At 49.2% G+C, this 20,628-nt stretch overlaps 1 protein-coding gene across 4 annotated transcripts in view; it reads left to right on the top strand.

The window, feature by feature from the left end:
* Window positions 1-20,628, top strand: part of LOC149336124 (uncharacterized) — a 237,135-nt gene that overhangs the window by 192,738 nt on the left and 23,769 nt on the right. For all 4 annotated transcript variants that reach the window (XM_089552613.1, XM_089552612.1, XM_089552614.1 and 1 more), the window contains 2 exons: window positions 1,794-1,910; window positions 8,538-8,684. In XM_089552613.1, the coding sequence (XP_089408739.1) occupies window positions 1,794-1,910; window positions 8,538-8,684 (264 nt within the window). The remainder of the gene's footprint in view (window positions 1-1,793; window positions 1,911-8,537; window positions 8,685-20,628) is intronic.

The raw sequence follows: 20,628 nt of genomic DNA, 5'->3' as shown, positions 1-20,628 counted from the left end.
AGAAGCACCAAGAGCTCAGGATAATAAGCAATCTCGAGTTTTCAGAAATTAACAGAAATCCTGGGTCGAACGTAATTCTTCGGCAGATTAAAAAAGTGCTAGCTTAATAAGCTGATTTTCATTAGTGGACACCCGATCAAGGCAAAATACGATTAGGTACACCTCGCAAAAGACTATTGTGATGACTAAAATTTATCCTCTGAAGTACGTACCGCTTTTTTTTTAATTACAGCGGGTCATGTTACTTGATAGGCCCTGATTATGATGCAAGATCGCTCTTAAGGTGTACACGTAAAAAATGGCTGTCCTATTCTAGCATCTCTTTCTCTGAGAATGTCATTTCGACTTAAAGGGCAACTGAAGCGGTTTTAGAGTTCTATGAGTTTAAGGTTGCCGAATGTGCGAAATGTGCTTGTAAAGCCTGCGAAATCGTTTTGCTCTAGCATTTTAAATGGTGGCGTAATGACCGAATAAAGTCGTCGTCGGTGTTCAGGCTTCTCTGAAGTGCACAGCGACGGGCAGAGGCCCCGATAATGACGTCACGTATGACGGCACTACGTTTCCAGCGAAGAAAGGGTTGTTCCATGGAAGAAAACCGACGCTATCGAAGGTGAAGCTCACAATGCATTGTTTGGCGCCATCTGACGACGCACAGCAGCATGCAGGCGTAAGCAGCGGACATTTGAAGTTTCGGCGATAATGACGTCACTGCCGAGTTCCCTCGCACTCCTCTAACGTAGTGAGGAGAAGCCTGAACATCGTCGCGGTTTTAATCGACGATTATGTCACCATTTTAAATGCTGGTGCAAAAATACTTTGCATGGTTCATCTAGAAGCTTGATAGATTCGAATTCTTGAATAACCTCGAATTGTCAAAAAACCGTTTCAGCTTCCCTTTAAATACGTGTAGCGGCTCTTCAGTATGCGTCGAATTCCCCACCATCTGTGCCATAACCTAGCGTACACTATAGTTTGCTGCGCTGTCGACGGCGCTCACACAAGTTTGTGCGTAGGTGCCGAAACTGTATGCATTCACACCGTGTGTCAGTAATTTGAAACCTTACATCCCATTTCAACCGAGACGTGCTAACTGCTAGGATCGGTATTAAATAAGACGTGTTAAGAGGCACCTTCGCGATACAAAGCCTTATAATAGAGGAACTCAATTATAAACAGGGAGGACCCCCACCATATTCGGATAGCGATGCATTACTGCTCAATACTTAGTCGAAACCTCGAAATCTGGGCAAGGAATACATTAAATTTGGTATGTTTTAAATGCATTATAGGAATATAAGCTATGATCATTTTCACAGCTTGGCGTACCTGCGCACATTATTGAAATCACGGTGACCTCACCTATATGAGAGAGAAATGTATACGTTGTTTATTTAATTGTGGAACATGCGGTGTACTAATTTTAACGTTATGGTATGGGGGAGTTATACATGTGAACGAAAAATATCCTTAGAAGCCACTGCATAATTAGGCTTACTTCTATGTAGAACCAGCAAAGTTTCAGAGAAAGCAGTCATAAGAGACATAGCAGACATGATTCATATCCTGGCTTCTGGCTAGAAGCTCCGAAATACGTGAGACATCAAGACATAGGCCTGAAAAATCCACATGTCCTCAGTACTTTTTTGATGCCTTGTCATCTCAGAAGTGCAATCAGAGCATATAAACCGTCATGCGCTGCGCTAATATGCTTGGATGAAATGACAATGAGGGGTACCTCACTATCCTCTAGCCTACACCATCGCACTAATTTCATTGTAAATTCACGCGTCCAGTTCAACTTCGTCGGCAAGCTGCTCGGACCCAAAGGCAACTCGCTCAAGCGACTCCAGGAGGAAACACAGACCAAGATGGCCATCCTTGGCAGAGGTTCTATGAGGGACAAAGCTAAGGTAGGCGCTGTTTCTTGTTCTTGTGCATTTGGCTCATTTTATTTTCCATTCCCATCAAGGACTAAAATTTGGAAAAGGTAATGCTGACTCCCGAGCCTTCCGCTACTTCATTTCCTTTTTCCTTTGTTGACATCTCAGCTAGTGGTTTCATCACGTGTGTTACGGATTATGGTTTAGTGGGGTCTAACGTCCCAAAGCGACTCACGCTATCAGAGACGCTTGTGTTTACGTATAGACGCTTATGGAAAATTTCAAAGGCTGCTCAGTCACGAAGTCTTCTTGCCTCCCATTATCAGCAACCTTGTACAGGCCTTGGAACTAAAGCTGTTTTTCTGCTACTGAGCACGCTTATATTACCATGCTGTGATTAAAAACCATGTTCAGGAAACGTTTCATAAATAAACGATAACTTTTAAACATAAAACGGCAGCCTGTGTTTGTCCATGTTCAAGGTTAAGATGTAAAATAAAATGTGAAAGGGACTATCGTTGCTATTTTTATACCCACTACGCGCTACAGCCACTTTTATAACGAACTGTTCCGAATACATGGTAGAGAGAGGGTGCGGTAGATGGTCCTTGGCGATCCCAAAATGAACAAGGGAGAGGAAAACCTCAGGTTGCTTGAGCCAACGTTTCGACAAGAGGACTTGTCTTCGTCTGTTCCGAATACGTTAGCTTAAGTCCAGTGCGTATATTTCTTTTCTCTTACGATCCGTGGAGCTTTGCAGCTTGTAAGAATGCGACAACATGCACAGGTTAAAGTCTCTTCGGGCCATAAGCGCTTAATCCCTGTTAATAGGCGTACATTAAGGCTAAGTGGTAAAGAAATAATGAGAAATAATTGAAGTTTCCCTGTAACCAATGATTACCGGGTTGTGAATATAGCTGGTAATCACTCATTACTCCGCAGAAGATTAAATCCGTTGTCTTCGTAGCGTCTCAGAGGCCGTTCTAAGCGGTCTTTCATTTGCTTTTGGTTTAGCGCGCGCATTCACCAGAAGACATAACTTTCAGGCAGTGATAAAGTGTTGCGGCCAGCGTACCCATACTCCGAGGAGCAAAGCCAACTGAACGGGTACCCGCACAGTAATCGCTGCTGGGTGCCGTGTTCCACAGGATGCCGTATCGTCTTCAGCGCCTTGAAGGCAGGAATTGAAAGATTAACATCTCGAGTTACTTGGAGAGACTCATTCAATGTATAAAGCCTGTTTTCTATGCGGAAACCACGGAAAAACGGGGAACGCGTTGCCGAGGCTGATATATATTCGGTTGCTGTGCTTATACATGGCAGCGTTGGTGGCAGTCGGTACCCGTGTTTAAGGCTACGCCACCACGCATCTGATGCATAATAAATACCAGCCTGCTTCTTCCCCATCTACGCGGCGACACGTAAGCCTGTTTTATGTGACTGCTGCGCGAACGTCGTTGTCGTTTACACTTGTAACGAAGCAGCGGCTATAACGAAGAGATTGTGGCGCCCCGTGGATTAAGTTATAACGGGACTAAACTGTGTGCAAAGTAACAATTTTGATCATAAGCAACGTATCTAAGCAATGCAGGTCTCGATCATAAGCAACGTATCTCATGTTCAGGGAAAGAATAAAAGAATTCACCACCAAAATTAGCGATTGAAACCTTCACATAACGAGCCTATCTGTGCCAATATGTGGACGTTCACAAATCGCCGAATACGCACCTCGATCTGCGCGTACGCTCTAACTTCGTGTAATATGTTACTCATTCTTGTTATCAAACTGTGGAATCCAGTTCAGTGCTCTGCATGCTTTAAATGCTTCGTCATCTGCGCATCCTCGCCTTCGCCCTGTGCGAATTACGAAATCCATACGCAGCAGCCAGCTAAACTTGCCGTTCTACGGCCGAAGCACTACCAGGGCACTTTCTCTGTGTCTCATGGCTGTAGCGTTCTGTTAGGCTCTCAGTACGTCCAAGAAGGAGCTTGAACGTCTAGTCATGACTGCAGGGTTTGGAACGTTCAGGGCACGGAGGGCGATAGCACGCGTCATCTCTCCTTTGACGGAAGCTATGTCATCGCGAAGGCGACTTTCAGCCGGAAGTGATAAAGATTGTCACTACATAGCAAAAAGCTGCTTCGAGACCAGAGCTTCCTGCGCATTTACCCGCTGCGGTGTCTCAGCGGTTAAGGAGGTCGTCTATTGAACCGGAGTACCCGGGTTCGAACCCGACCACGGCGGCCGCCTTTCGATGGAGGCGACACGCAAAAGGCGCCCGTGTACTGTGCCATGTCAGTGCGCGTTGAAGATCCCCAAGTGGTCGAAACTATTCCGGAGCACTCCTCTAAGGCACCTCCTTCTTCCTTTCTTTCTTCACTCCCTCCTTTATCCCCATCCCCTTCTTTACGGCGTGGTTCGGGCGTCCATCGAGATCTTTGAGAAAGTTACTGCGTCATTTCCTTTCCTGAAAAACCAATTTTCATTATTTTTAAGCGCAAGTGAAAACACTTTCGTGTGTGTCGTGTGTACTGACTCAAGAGGTAATGTATGCGAAGAAGCATTTTTCTTGGGCACTGCTTTTCGCCAACAAGGTTGAGATTGGGGCGTATATGAAGTACTATGCACAGGGAATGACGCTGCTGACAACTTGGAAAAGTGCGCACCCTCGGCGCATGTTTTGAAAGCAACACGGCACTTCCTGCGAACTTCAAAGACCCATGTGTGCCGCCTGTGAGAGCATGCATTCATTTTCAAGGAGTTTGAGGCCAAGATGCATGTTTTCCACGTTCTGTCCACGCCTTCGGCTAGCTCACGTTCCCTAGCAGCGGTGTCGCTCTGTCTTAATGCCATATACTCTCTCGCCGTTGGTATTTAAATATTTACAAGGCCAATCGGTTGCTTCGGAGTCACGCAGCGCTCTGTGTATCTACTGCTTCACCTCTTATAGTGTAAAGGGAACGTAGAATGGCGACTTTATACTCAGAGTCGTTCTCCCATTGGTGCGTCTTATTCGTCAACTTGCATTTTATCACTTCATCGATCACGCCTGAATGACTAATATAAGGACTGTGCAAGCGAAATGTTCAGGCTTTCACAAGATACGTCAGTGAAATCAGTAGACATTATGTTTTTCGATTAATCTGAACGCTCAGGAAGAGGATGTCGATAAACTCAAACAACGTGTTAATAATCTCGATCATTACACTAGACGACTTACCTTAGAAAAGTACATGGGCTGTCTCAGAAAACAACACAAAATCTGCTAGCTAAATAGAATCAGCCTGCAAGTGACCGGGTGGTTCATCGGTATTCTGAATACGATACTGATGCTGCCGGCTGACTTCCTTCTAGGAAAACGACGGACATAGCCGATAAGCCCGCTCCTGATTTAGAAGGTTTTATACCCCGCCTAACAGACTGCAAAAAAATGTTAGGTCGGCGGATGAGATTAGACGTTTGCGGGCATACGGTGGCCGCAGCTCGCAAAAGGCAGGGTTTATTGGAGAGACATGAGAGAAGCCATCGCCCTGCAGTGGACGTAGTCAGTCTGATGATGATGATGATTATGGTGATGATATCCTGCCTTGCCTGACAGTTGGCTTCGATTGAAAAGCAAGCTGAAGGGAAGCATACCACAGGTGCAGTTCACTGAAAACATAACTGAAAGACCTCACGGCAGCGCCTCTTTCACCCGACAATAGTGCTTCATACACCGCTTGGACACAAGGTCCCCATCATCGTTTACTGCTTGATTTCATTAGATCAGGGAACCTTTTCTCATTTATTTAGGCGTCCTCATCTATCATTACATACCGTTTTATGCCCTGAGGCAATCAACATCGCATTAAAAAAAATAACTGCCCACAACAGGAAACTTTCCTGCATTTGAGATCGAAAGCGAGTGAGACAGATTATCAATTTATTTCGTGCAAGAATGGCAGCCTCTCAGTGCGGAAAACACCGCGGGACCAAAACATCAAAATAAGCAGGATAGTAGACATACAGAAAATAAAACAAAGGTATGAGGCTGCTTGCACTTAACTTTCACACAGTACAAGTTCATAGATCCCTGCCTCGAGGTGAGCAGCTACAATGATTCAGCTTTTTTTTTTAACGCATAAGAGCTGCACACTACAAAAAGAATCTATCTAGACTTTAATGTATCTTATAAATAATTCTGCCGCACCACCAAGCAGCTGCGCAAAGCACTCTGGGAAAACAGTGCTCCGCGCTTGCGTCTCTCCGCCCACCTCTTCAACTCCGCTGGCAAGCCGATCTCCGCTATCTCTTCCTCATCACTGCGCTGCTGCTCCGCACTCTTTTTTGGTCATCTTGTGCTCGCTGTTCCTTTGCATTGCATGGCACAGTTGGATGTTGCGTTCTACGGCCATGCATCGTCAGACTAGCATGGTAAAGGCTCAGTCGCACTAGGCATCTTAGAAAAACGTAGCGCGAAGAAACAAGACACACAAAAGGTGCAGACAGGACACGAGCGATCGTGTCCTGTTTTCACCTATTCTGTGTCTCGTTTTTTCGCGCTACGTTTTTCTAAGATGCAACTGCTCCGACTATCCCAGTTTAGCTTACTTGCACACTAGGCAGACGCGACGCCGACACCGATGCGACGATGCGACCCGAACGCCAGCAGGCTGGTTGGCCCATCCTGTCGCTGATGCATTGGTCTGTCACATAAGAACGACGATGACGGCAGCACGACTAACGACTGCGTATCGGCGTAGTGTGACAGGTTTCCAGCCCGCAGAGGCTGACGAATCCGATCGGCGAATGATCGTTCGACCGGTGTTCTTAAGAATGGCGGGCGAGCGGAAAACTTCACCCCAACCAGGCGACAGCCTGCATAGCTGCACCTCTCTCAGCCGTATCCGTACTAAGCTAAGGAAAACGTGTGGCTGAGTTCGATACGTTCGCATTTGAGCGCTCGCCAGTGATAACCGCAAGCCAAATTCTTAAATTTCAACCTACGCCGACCTGCATTCACGAGGAGAAGGCCTAGCGAGTCCGCGGTATTCATGCGAGCTATTTCCGTAATTCTGGGGAGAAAATTAACACGTTTTAGCGACTGCAACTCTCATCAAGGGTAGTTTCGACCACAGTAACCTGAAGTCGGTGATTTCGTACATCGCAGGAAGCGTGTAAAATAACTGGTTAGCGCCGGTATGACGCAGTTGGCCGAGCTATGTTGGGGGCTGCTGGTAGCTGTCGTCGGCGTCACTTGTTGACAACAAATCACGCCCTTTTAATTAGCACCAACGGTCGCGAATGTACTTCTTGATAAAGCTTTTCAAAATCAAATATTGGTCCCATCACAAAAACATACAATTACGTCGTTTGTCAGCGTTCAGTACTAGGTTAACGAGTCATGTAGGACGTCCTGACAACATGCCCGGCTTACTGGTCTGAATGCCAATCAATGATCCCTTCTAAACAACCTCTCGCTTCTTGCTGTCCTCTCCCCCGTATTCCGCTACGTGTGCGACGCTAATCGTCCGTCTATCATAATTGGAGGGATGCGCGACCGTGCGTGTGAAGTACGCTCGAACGCATCCAATGCAGTCCGGAGAAACGCGTGCCTATCCCTTACCCCACATCTCTCTCTCTTTCTCACAAACACACACACACACGCACACTCCCTTTCACCCCGCTACTCTCCTAATGAGTGGTTACACGACTGGCCACTCAAAAACGATGAGCGAAATGCAGCCCTACCCTGGATTACTAAACACTACGTCAATCACGTTTTGCAAGAAAGAGCCCAGGTGCTGCTGAAATTCGCCTTATTACAAGGTTAACGGTCAGGTAAAGTTTTCTTCGCTTCGTCAGCTAACTGATGAGCACTTGCCAAAGCATTGCAAGAGCTGCCCAGGCTGCTTTCCCTCTTTGAACCGCACGAAGATCTTAGGAAGGGGTAAAGATCAATTGGCGAGTGAAATCTTGGAAGCTCATGAAATATCGCAACGCAGTAGTCACACGTGCATTAGCACACCATCTATTTACCTAATGGAAAAAGAAAGAAAGCTTCTAAGACGCACTTAATGTTTGTACAACAGCCTTCATCAGCAGTTGGTATTCCTCCCCTTTTAGTCTCTTTTTTCTTTTTTCTTTTACCGGATTTTTCTAGATTATCATAGTTTTGCCATTCTTTCAAGTTTGCGCATGCGTGTCTTTGCTCGAGAAGGGATGTGTCTTTCGTTGATCGATTTCATTCAGTTGTAAGTTGTAGCCCCGTCCTGTCCTCATCGTACTGTGTCCTGTTTCAACGCTACGTTTTTTCGTTCAGATTATGTATGGCCAACTGGCCCCACAGTGTGCTCTGTTAAAGTTTTCTTGCTAGTGGTCAATTTTCATCAGGCTTACGTTTGAAGCGTTTGGTAGGTAGCAAACTGCTGTGGGATCCCGCTCTATCAGAGTGCTTTGACAGCAGCTACATTACGTGGTTTCTTTTCCACCTATGCAATAAATGATGTGTTTCAAATTCATTTACCGGGGGGCACTACCTTGTTGTGCAAATCAGCTGGCGACTCGATGTCGTGACTCTCCGAAACACATCACAGTGCTCGCATTCTCGGTGGCTGCTGAGGTTGAAAGCTCACACGAATCGCTGACACGTTTCCCGCTTTCGGTTTGTCTTCCAGGAGGAAGATCTCCGCCAACTGAAGGACCCCAAGTACTGGCACCTGCACGAGGAGCTGCACGTGGAAGTGAACGCCTTCGCGCCGCCTGCCGAAGCCTACCGTCGCATGGCGTTCGCACTAGCCCAACTCAAGCCGTTCCTTGTTCCCGTGAGTGTTTGTTTGTTTGTTTGTTTGTTTGTTTGTTTGTTTGTTTGTTTGTTTGTTTGTTTGTTTGTTTATTGGGGTTTAGCGTCCCAAAGCGACTAAGGTTATGAGAGACGCCGTAGTGAAGGGCTCCGGAAATTTCGACCACCTGGGGTTCTTTAACGTGCACTGACATCGCACAGCACACGGGCCTCTAGAATTTCGCCTTCATCGAAATTCAGCCAACACAGCCGGGATCGAACACGCGTCTTTCGGGTCAACAGCCGAGCGCCGTAACCACTGAGCCACCGCGGCGGGGCAATGTTGAAGCTGGCCAGCATTCACTAAGCAAAACCTGGACCTCGCACCTTGGGAACTCCTTTGCTTGGCTTGTTGTTAGTTCTTTACCATGCTACTCATTACCCATGCATCTTATAAAAAGCCAAGGCGTTCATAGCGATTCGCCGAGGACAACTTTTATTCACCTGCCGAGCAGCGCTGTCTTAGTAAAATGGCCGAATAGACAAGTAGGTGGTTTTCCATGGTGATAACGCGACGAAGAAAGACAGGCTTCGTTAACAATTGCGCAGTTATGAGCTTCCCTAGTGTCTTCTTTTTTATGTGTTTTGTCGGCCATTCGAGCGGCTTGCTGGAGCCGTAGGTACTGACATGGAAATGAACAGGCCTATGCAAGCGATAAGACCAGGATGTTTTGTGGCATCCCGATTGTGCTCATCCTCGCTTGTAAGGAAATAAGCCAATAAAGGAAGATGTAACTCCCGCATGCAAGCAAGAACGAGGCATTGGTGTGCAACTCCCTCCACCCCTTTCTCTCCTTGCTTCCGTCTATGCGTTTTAAAAAACGGGAATAAACAAAATATCAACGTTTTCTGTTCTTTCGCATACCATCTCCATTCCTCTCCAGAATACCTAAATTATCAGGAATGCTATGCCAATCTGGAAGATTCTCTTTACTCCTGCCCGGATGCCCTTTAATTAGCTCATTCTCAATACTCCTCTCCCTCAACGAGGCAGGGCTGGCTAATGTCTGTGCAACGGACATACCAGCTTTCACGGGTGACCTTGGGACAGGCTATCCTCGGCGCCTGGAGCTGGATCGCGATACTTTATTTTTCTCTAACTTCCACCCCCTACTCAATGTCCGATTTATATACATATATGGGTAGGTGCGTAGGTGCGGTCCCAAATCAATGTGAGTAGATACTGTGGTTATTAACCTATCATTGTCGGTTATTCACACATAAACACTTAAGTCTGACCGGTTATTCACAAGTTGTTCGGAGCATTTTTGCCATGCCTTACTGCATCTCGATACTCTACTGTCATCTAGCCTGGGATAGCTTCGAATCTACGTAAGACGTCTGTAAAAAGCAAAGCTTGCGGATAGTATTCTGGGCGTTGCCTTTTGTCGAGCTGACAAGAATGTGTGTATTCACAAAACACATGTCCGGTCCTCTCGTGCTGAATTTGTGATATTTGATATATCGGATAATCAGAACAGCAGACTGATTGCGTGTGTTCTACGTATTTCCTCTGACCTCATTCGGTGCTAGGGAAAATGGCTAGACTCCTTAGAGATCCGCACAATGTGTATGCTTCTCTCCTATCATTTAAACTCGGATAACCAGCCCGCTTTGAATTTCTTTCTTAACGAAAAATTGATAGAGACGCTGGAATCACCTTCGCCCTCACTGACATTTAAGGAGGCTACCTTTGTTGAGACCGAAGCTTTTAAAAACGGGGTGATGTCTTGGTGTCAGGTTCTGTGTCCACACTAATCGCGCTCATGGTCATAATTCTAGCATTTAGAGACCTAGTAAATCAGTATGTGTTGTCATATTTGTTTGACGAGTAGATGGTGTTCCAAAGAAGAGAGGTGCTGGCGAGCGATCCAATCGATCGCTTGCGCCCTACACAAAACTATAAACTGTTCCCGGCCTTTTAGTATTCATACACTCATCCCTTCAATCAATCAATCAATCAATCAATCAATCAATCAATCAATCAATCAATCAATCAATCAATCAATCAATCAATCAATCACTCGATCAATAAAATAATCAATTGTTCAATCAATCATATCTTTAAAAACATCATCGAGAGGTAAATAAACATCGGCATACACCGCTAGTAAAATATTTGAAGCTAATAGCTGTTGCCAAGTTTCTTGCACGTGGCGCTCTCAGTTAAAGAAACAAAATTATAGTTCCAGCAAGTGGTATAAACTTTCCATCGTTTACTGAGCCAAGTACTTCCAGAACTTTATACTGGATTGCGTGCTTGTTTCTGAAAAAAAAAAAGACATCTGCGCTGAACCGAGATCTATCATTATTGCCTCCCCTTTTTAACTTCATTCTCACGCATGGCGTGCTTGGCGCCGCGATGGTACACACCCAGAGCGCTGAATCGATACCCAGGTCCTCTTTTATATGCCTTCGGTCATGCTTCGTTCGGTCATGCCTTCAAGTGCAAACGTCTTTATTTTCTGAACTCTTACTTCCTTCTCGGGTGTTGCTGCAGTTATTGCAAAGAACTGTGAGAGTCTTCCATTATATAGGCTACGCAATCGATGAGGTATTGAATGCAACCTGTTCTGCAGCACCATTACTTTTTTTTCCCTGGCAGCTGCATCGAATATTCGTCGTGGGACTCGCAGACGACTCCTGCGAAAGCAAAGTTTGTAGAATAGTTCATCAAATTCCCCTCGCCAAAATTTCTATCGCCGAAGCTATGCTGAGCTTGTTCCTAGGCACTGTGAGCGCGCTGCAGTCTTATGTGCGGACGACTGCACGCATCTCGCCGGATATGGTAGAGCATTTTGCTGTGCGTCCGCTGTTTGCTTTATTGGCACGTCATTCCATTCATGAATTTCAATAGTGGCTGAAAGCCACTGTTGTGCATTGCGGTTTGATATCTATAAAGCAGCAGTTTAATGGGTGTGATGAACGGCACGGCAATCAACTACCGCTCATGCAGCCGCTTCCAAAGCAGCACAGGTAATGGGCCCAATTTAGCAAAAGGATGGTTTCACTTTGATCCTTCTTAGAACCGGCCTTTGCCAGTGCATTTCCCATAATGGGTCGATCACCTGTGCTGCCAAGGCTTTTGAAAGGAAGTGCTGTTCTTGTCGAACTTCTTTACGTTTAAATGGCGTGAGTCAGCTTTTTCAAGTAAAGTTAGCGGAAATTCAAACAATGAGATGACGTGCTTCGCACCCAGTGGCACTACTAACCCATTAACGCTATGTCGTCATACGCTTAAGGCGGGCCTTAAGTGTTTCCTCTAGTGTTTGAATAGGCAACACGCGTGCATTTTTTTCAATAAGCGAAATAGCAAGAAAGAAAAAAGTCCGCACAGTGGGACCACAAGAAAAAGCGAAAAAAAAATAATGAGTCCAGGGCATCATAACGGCGTTGCAGGTGCGTTGAGAATGAGAAGAACCACTGGCCCTCTCTCAATTGGCCGGCAGTATAAATAAATAAATATTTAATAACTTTCAGTGCTTTCAAGTGTTAGTAGTCCTATTCGAGTGAGTGCATGATACACTGTCGCTATTTTCCGTGCTCCCGCGTCATATCATCAATCCCTCGGGGCCCATTGTCGCATTTAAGCGAAGGGATACTCTCAAATGCTACAATTATAGGCATGAAGCGGTACGACAGGGATACTGGCTTATGGGGAGAAAAGGCAACCAGAAAACCGGGGCGCTTAGCCCATTTCGAAATAACATCGCCCGGACATGCTCTCACGGCACCACGCTAAACTGACACGCTACTTCGCCGACAGGTGCGTTGCAGTTTATTTCACTACTCGTCAAAAATTTGCGTCACTGCACGCCAATATATGACAGCACTTTTTATCAAGGTAAGCACAGCAGTTGGTATTTCCTTGCAGTGTGTGGAAACCGGGGTGGGCGCTGGACGCTTGAAGTGATGGCATAAAGACTGACAATCGATAAAGCAACCGTTCTTAATGAAAATATTATCTAGTTCTCAACGAGGGTCGCAAACAAAAATGTAAAAGCGACTCCTGAACTCCCTACGCGTGGTCAAGGTTGGTTTCTTGTGGCAGACAACGCTTGTTCGATTGCTCTGCTCCCGACCGCAGCGCCACGGTGGTAACGACAGCGGCGGGCCGGGTACTTTCTACGGACACGCCACGAAGTTTTGAAACTGAACTACTACACCTATAAACAGTCAAAATGTCCTGGGAAGAGTGTACTTAAAGCAAAAGTTCGTGAAGATAAGCGACTTAGTGCGCCGTTATCGAACAGCTAACTACCTATGTTAATTAGGCGGTAACGTTGACCGTCAGTAAAGCAGGACCTATTTCAGTCCGAGAAAACTAATAAAGGCGAGTTATATACGAAAGAATGCCGAACCCTCATCAAAAATCCTGGCGCTTTTTAGTTCCGACAAGGCAGCGCTCGTGCCTTGTCACTTATTCTCTGTGTCCTCGTCCTGTGTGCGCTGTTCAATCCTCCATCCGTTCACAGACTTTCGTCATTCTGCAGTGTCTTAAATGGCGTTCTCTTTGGCTTATTACACAGATTATCGATTCGCACATTGGCACGTGGTCGGCGGCCTGTGTAATAAACGGGTTTAAGAGCGCGAGCTCATAAGGTGAAGGCGAAACAGTTGTGGCCGTGAAGCGGTTTAGACCGTCAATTCCAAGAGTCCGTACAAACGCCGGAATGTTGGTTTTGGAGAAAGGAAGCGCGCAATATCTGTCTCAGTTCTCAGTAGACAACAAAATTGTATTGTGAGGGAAGGGATGAAGGTGGAAGTAAAGCGAGGAAGGACAGAGCTCATGTGGAAGCTACAGGTTGTAGTGGGACGAGGAGTAGACCGGAGGGAGCGCTGTTATGCAGATGGTCACGTTCGGATCCAAGATTCAAATACACCAAAATGCAACTCATTGTACTCTGCGGTGTGTATGGTATGAAGGTAGAGCCTCCGAGTTCTAGCGCAATGCTCATTCCTGAGTTGAAATTGAAAGCGTCTATACGGAAAAATTGGCTGGGGCTTAGGTCGGTTAAGCCCGGATATCAGAAGCGAAAAGGCTCGGCGATGCCATGGCTTAACTTATGGTTTCCTAGGCGTAGCTTGTTGAGCCCTACGTCTAGCATTTATTAGCTGCTTCTCGGCCAATTTCCACGCCACCACTCCAGCATCGTCTTCCATGGCCGCCTGCGCTCCTCTCAGAGCGCTCCTACATATATACCGACAGAGTCACAGCAGCTCCGACCAGAGCCGCGCATGCGCAGAAGTGCGCGGCAGTAGCTAAAGGTCAACCGGCAAAGCCGCGGCGGCATGCGCCTCTCCTGTCACGTCACTCGGTGGTTGCAGAGTCGCGGCAGCGGCGGCGGTGGCTCCGACCACCAGCGCCTCTCCTGTGACGTCACGCAATTCGCGCATGCGAACCTGTGGCTTTTTCTGACGATGGGGCCCACGCTAGCCTCGGTGTTGACGAGCCTAGTGAAGCTTTTCGCTTCAAAACTCGGCACTCCGGGCCCAGACCATGAGTGCGTAGGAAATCAGGAAATACATGGTGAAAACAGCGCGGGAAAAACGAACGGACGACGAAAGACACAACACAAGCGCTTTCGTCGTCCGTTCGTTTTTCCCGCGTTGTTTTCACCATGAATCGTTACCAACTAGCCCAAATCGCAGCCTTAATTAATCAGGAAATAACCGGGAAAAAAATGGTTCGGACAGTTTGCGACAACGTACAGTCTTTGTCAAAAGTTTAGAGCCCAGGAGGTTTCCTTCTTAGCCTTGCAGTGGGACTACTGAAGCATTCTGGGAAGTCCTACCCATTGAAGGAGGCAGAGCCAGAAATAATCTTACCCAGAGGAAATTCGGAGCGCTGGAGATGCATCACGAACCACACAGTGAGGCTCAGAAGCAAACCCCCTGGGCTCCAAACTTTTGACAAAGGCTGTACATGTAAACAGTAGAGCAACAGAGGTATTATATGAGAAGATGGGATGGGATGGGAAAATAAGCCGTAAAAAATGCTTAGGGAGAGTGTGCGACGCGGTATAAGGAAATTGTGGAGGCCAGTGTTGAGGTCGCCCAGGAGGCGACCACGGCCACGTTTATTTGAGGCTGCCTTAGAAGGGTAGCGGCAGAGCAGCGGCGGCAGCGTCCGGCGAGGCCGAAGTCCAGAGCGTTCTCTTCTGCGCGAGCCGGCGTTCTCCTGCGCGTACCCACCGCTTCGTCGTCTTCCGCGTGCCGAAGCGGTGGCGCTACAGAGGCCCCCACCCAGCACGAACGTCCGGTTTGTGCGAAAGGGACAGAAAACACGAGAGGAGAGGGTGGAACAAAAGAAAAATATAAACTGGGAACGAAAGGCCGGTGAGTTCAGGTCGGTAGTCCGGGAAGGCAGTCAGGCTGGAGAACAAAGCTCAGGCGGTCGAGCCTGGCTGCTTCGCAACGGGCGAGGGAGGCAGAAAGCGGAAGGTGAGGACAGGGGCAGCAGACTTGAAAAGTAATCCAAGATACGTCCACGGGATGGCCGGGAACAAGTCTTGGGGGCAAGTGGTAGGACTGACAGCGCGCTCGATGATGGCCTGAAGATACACCAGCGTCCAGATTTGCAAGCGTGCTTAGTACGTCGCCCCAGCGAGTGTGGTAGATGATGCCGCCTGTGGCAACAGCAGCGGTAGTAGCGGAGCCGATGGCGCAGGCGCTCGACGCGGCGAAGAAACGGCAAGGCAGGCGTAGGCGGAGCGAGCAACGGGCGGCTGCCATCTGATTGGAAAGCCGGGGCTGCTTGGGTAGTGGCAGCGGTGGAAGGAGGAGAGCGCAAATCCGGCACGTGTGCGTCGGAAGGAACGGGGTGCGCTGGTGCTGCTACGACAGGCGGTGCTGGAGGGGGCCCGCTGAGGCGCGTCGATGTCGCATGCATGCCACCTTCGGCGACTGTCTCGTTTGTCGCAGAGGCAGAGTCACTTGCGAAGCCGCCAGATGACCAGGGAGCCGTGGGAAGCATTGCGGGTTGCGCATTAGCAGCGACAGGGTCCTGGTGTGGCGCGCATGCGTGCCCCGCGACAGGAAGGACAGAGGGGCTCACCGGGGAGAGGCATGAGGGGACAGGCGAACATATGACGAGGAGCGGGGCTGCGGCGCAGGTCGGGTTACTTTCCGAAGAGGTGGGGCACGTGTCGAGAGAGACCTCTTCTGGTGGTGGTCCCAAGGCAGGCACCACAGCTGGCAAGCAGGGCTGGGCAGGAGCCGTGGGACGGGTGCTCGCACGTGGATCGGCGTCTAGAGCCCAAGCTTGTTGTACCGTGTGGGATGCAGGGCGGGGAAGGTTTGCGCCGAAAAACTTGAAGAAGGCGTCCTTCAAGTCATCGTAAGGGTGTTCACCCGGCGGCGGAAGGTCAAGCTGGGAAAAGAGATCGGCGGGCAACTCCCTTTTCATGAGGAGGTACCGCCAGATCTGTGATCGGACGCCGTTCACGTGTAGCTGAGCGTCCACTTGCAGAAACCAAACTACAGGGCTGTGCGGGCGGAACGGCCACAGCTGCAGACGTGAAGGGTCGAGAAGCTCGGGTAGCTGCCACTCGTCTTGAGCCAGATCCTTGGCGAGAGGGCAGGAATTCGAGGGTGTGGTCGGTGTTAAAGCAACCGGGCCGGAGACGATGGACTGGGGCGGAAGAGTACTGGCCAGTGACGGTTGCAGCGTGCTGTTTCCCGAGGATGCAGTCGAAGACGAGTGCGATGCTGGAGCGGGCGCAGGCGCTGGCGGTGGCGAAAGCGAGTCCGCCTCCTCATGGAGCGGCAGCGGGTAGTATGATGCGCCGTAGTAGACGAGGACGGCAGCGCGCAACTCGTCGTAGGGCCGGCATCCCGAGGCAGGGCAGGCGAGTCGGCAGAGGAGGTCAGGCGGGAGAATGTCGCAAAGGACTGCGTGTTTAAACGGCTGGATGGTAATGCCGTTCAAGTACATCGCAGCCTCCAGTTGGGCGAACCACCCGCCGACGCCTGCAGGCCGGAACGCTGGAAGCGGGGGGTTGAAATCCAGGTCTTGCCAGTGTTGTAGCCGCGGCGAGCGAAGCAGAGGCAGAGCGACTAAGCAACATGTTTATTCGGCATGCTGGGCCGTACAGATTAAGAGACACGCACGAGCGATCTGCTCGCTGACTTCTAAACAAGTGCGCAACGCTCCCACTCTCGGCGTTGCCCTTCACACACGTCACAGCATCACGTGACATTACATACCAATCGCACACAATGAGATCCCTTCCTTAGATACGTCTGAGCCACAGGATTCCTCAGCACCACAGCCTGCCCAAGCATCTACGTTGCCGGGACAGAACGCCAGTTCACCTGCAAGGTCCACGCTGCCTGCACCACCGCTCCGGGAGCATGCGCCACCTCCGGACACGCCACCTCTTCGGCGCAGTGCTCGTTCTCGGAAGCCTCCTGATCGTTATACCCCATAGAGCTGGTGTAAAACAGTTAGGGGGAAAGGGAATGAAGTGTCATGTGATCTCATTGTGTGCGATTGGTATGTAATGTCACGTGATGCTGTTTTCCTCCCCTGGACGTAGTCCTTGCACGAGCACATGGTCGCCTTCCTCAAATGATCTCCATGACCGCCCTCTCTCGTTAGCCTTCTCTTTCGTCTGGTAGAACCTGTCGTCCATACGTTTTTCCAAGTTCGGTTGGAGAAAGGTCAGGCGTGTGCGCGGCTTCCATGACAGAAACAATTCCGCGGGCGTCAGCCCCGTGGTTGCGGTTGGTGTGTTTCGGTACGTGAACAGAAATTGGTCAACCCGATGTTGCAAGGTTTTCTTGATCCCTGTTCTTCTCTCGTCGAGAACCTGTCGCAAAAGGTCCCGCTTAATGGTCTGTACGTACCGCTCTGCGTTTCCATTTGATGCGGGGTAGTACGGTGGCGTCCTGGTATGCCGCACCCCATTCCTGCGGAGAAAGTCTGCGAAATTCTTGGCACAGAACTGTGGACCATTGTCCGTAACTACTTCTTCCGGCAGGCCGTAGGCCGCAAAGACACTCCGCAGCTTTTCAATGGTCTTCTCGGTAGAGGTGGATGGCATGACGAACACTTCTGTCCACTTGGAATGCACATCCACTAGGACTAGGAGCCACTGGTTATCGGTAAAAGCAAAGTCCAGATGAATTCTTTGCCATCTGCGAGTTGGCCAACCCCAAGTTAGCAGTGGAATACGTGGCGGAGCATTTTGTGTTAACTGACACGTGTCACAGCTTTTCACAATCTGCTCAATGTCCTCCGTGAGCTGAGGCCACCACACAAAGCTACGGGCGAGCATTTTCATGCGCGTCATCCCGGGGTGTCCTTCGTGCAAAAGATGCAACACCTGTTTGCGCAACCCACGAGGTATAATCACTCGATTTCCCCATGTAACACACTGCTGATCTACAGATAGCTCATGTCGGCGAACGAAATAAGGCATTAGGTCATCATCTTTAACATGCGGCGGCCAACCACTCATCGTATAACACAGCACTTTCGACAATACTCTGTCAGTTCGCGTGCACTTCTGAATTTCAACAGCAGACAATGGCACTTCATCAACAACTGAAAAGAAATGTGCATAATCCGAGACATCATTGCGATTTGCAAGTGGTAACCGTGAAAAACCGTCAGCATTTCCAACCTCTCGACCTTTGCGGTAAACCCAACGATAATCGTACGCTGCAAGCAGTAAAGCCCAGCGTTGCATGCGGGCTGCTGTCATCACTGCTGTGTGGCATGCCGAATAAACATGTTGCTTAGTCGCTCTGCCTCTGCTTCGCTCGCCGCGGCTACAACATAATTGGCGACGAGGATGGGATCCCGCTGGACTACGTGGAACGCATCGCGGCGTTCGTGATCCCGCTGGACTACGTGGAACGCATCGCGGCGTTCGTGATCCTGCGGGACTGCGTGAAACTCATCGCGGCGTTCGTGGAAGCACCGGCGTTCGTGGAGAGCGTTCGGGCGAGGCACAGGGATGGCAACGCTTGGAAGTTTCGACCAGTTCGTCGAGGACGGAGACGAGGATTTTGGGTCCTACGTGGAACGGTTCGAGCACTTCCTGAAGGCCTCCCAGGTGAGCGACGACCTCAAGGTCTCGATGTTTATTACGGCAATAGGCAAGAGGGCTTACAAGACGCTGAAGACATTGCTAGAGCCTAAAACGCCAGAAGACTTATGCGGAACTCGTAGAAGTGCTGCGAAGTCATTTCGCACCGAAGCCCATGGTCATCGCAGAACGATTCAAGTTTAATCGGCGGTGCCAGCATCAGGGAGAGTCCATAGCAGCATATGCAGTGGAGTTGAGGCGATTGGCAGCTTCATGCGAATTCGCAGAATTCCTCGATGAGGCTCTGCGAGACCGCTTTGTAGTGGGCCTCTGCGACAGCGCGACGCAAGCTGACTTGCTGAAGAGAAGCAAGTTGACGTTTTCGGACGCCTGCGACGTTGCGAAAAGCATCGAGCTAGCGCGGAAGGAAAGTCGGGAATTTCAACCAACAGGGACGCAAGGTACAGTCGACGCCGTACGTCATAAGCCAGGCGGTGGGAAACGCCAGCAGCAGCGTTCATCCGGTGCAGGACTAGCAAGGGACCGAGTGTCTGAATCGCCGGACTGTTTCCGATGTGGCTCAGCGCACGAAGCATCGAACTGCAAATTTCGCAAGTATCGTTGTCGTGCATGCAAGCGTTACGGACACTTGGCGAAAATGTGCAAGTTCAAGTCTAGAGACGCGGCTAATTCGGTAGCTGTGGAGGACGCGGATTGTGACGAAGTGTTGTTGTACAATGTCTATGCTTGTGCGGAACGCCCAGGGAATTATGAAATCTGCCTTAAGGTAGCCAAGAAGAATGTTACCATGCAAATAGACACGGGTGCGTCTGTTTCCATTGTGCCAGAAACGCTATACAGAAAATTCTGGCCCAGTCTACCTAAAGAGCCTTGCCACATAAAGCTGAGGACATACGGTGGGTCGCCTCTAACAGTCGCAGGGAAGTTGACGGTTCCAGTCGAACATAATGGTCAGTGCAAGCAACTTCCGCTCATTGTTGTTAAAACCCACAACAATAGCGACATTGCGTTGCTAGGGCGTGACTGGCTGGAGGCTCTTAAGCTAGACTGGTCAAGTGTGCATGGCGTGTGTTTAGACAAAGTTGCGGCGCTACTTGAGAAGTACGCAAAGGTGTTCGAGCCCACTCTGGGGCTGATCAAAGGTAGTCCAGTCAGGCTGGTTTTGAAGGAGGGGAGCAACCCCGTATTTTGCAAGGCGCGACAGGTGCCATTTTCTTTGAGGGAAACCGTGTCGCTTGAATTGCAGTCTCTTGTGAACAGGGGAGTGTTAGTCCCTGTACAGAAAAGCGACTGGGCGACGCCCCTAGTTGTTGTGCCTAAGGCGAACAACAAAGTCAGAGTGTGTGGGGACTTCAAGGTTACATTGAATCCGTGCCTGCGAACTGACCATTATCCGCTTCCCGTGATGGAAGATTTGTTTGCAAAGTTGTCAGGATGCAAGTATTTCACAGTGCTTGATTTGTCGACAGCGTATCAACAGCTGGAACTGCATTCGGAGGCACAATCAATGGTGGTTGTCAATACACACCTGGGGCTATTCAAGTACACGCGCTTGCCCTATGGCATCACAAGTGCACCTGCTATTTTCCAGTCTGTCATGGATGATGTGTTAAAAGGGCTTGAGCGGGTAAGCTGCTACTTGGATGATGTGCTTATCGCAGGTTCAACATTTGACGAATGTTTTCATCGAGTGGAAAGGGTGTTGGCACGCTTTCTAGAGAGAGGCATACGATTGCAAAAGGAAAAGTGCAAATTCTTTCAGACGTCTGTCTCTTACCTAGGCCACATACTGGACGACAAGGGCGTTCGGCCATCAGATGAAAAGGTGAAAGCGATAAAGGAGGCACCAAGTCCAAAGGATGCGGCACA

Source organism: Amblyomma mixtum, chromosome 7 (assembly GCF_055824585.1).
Source record: "Amblyomma mixtum isolate Tamu chromosome 7, ASM5582458v1, whole genome shotgun sequence".
In the NCBI taxonomy this organism is placed as follows: domain Eukaryota; kingdom Metazoa; phylum Arthropoda; class Arachnida; order Ixodida; family Ixodidae; genus Amblyomma; species Amblyomma mixtum.
This window is presented reverse-complemented; position numbering and strand designations above follow the sequence as displayed.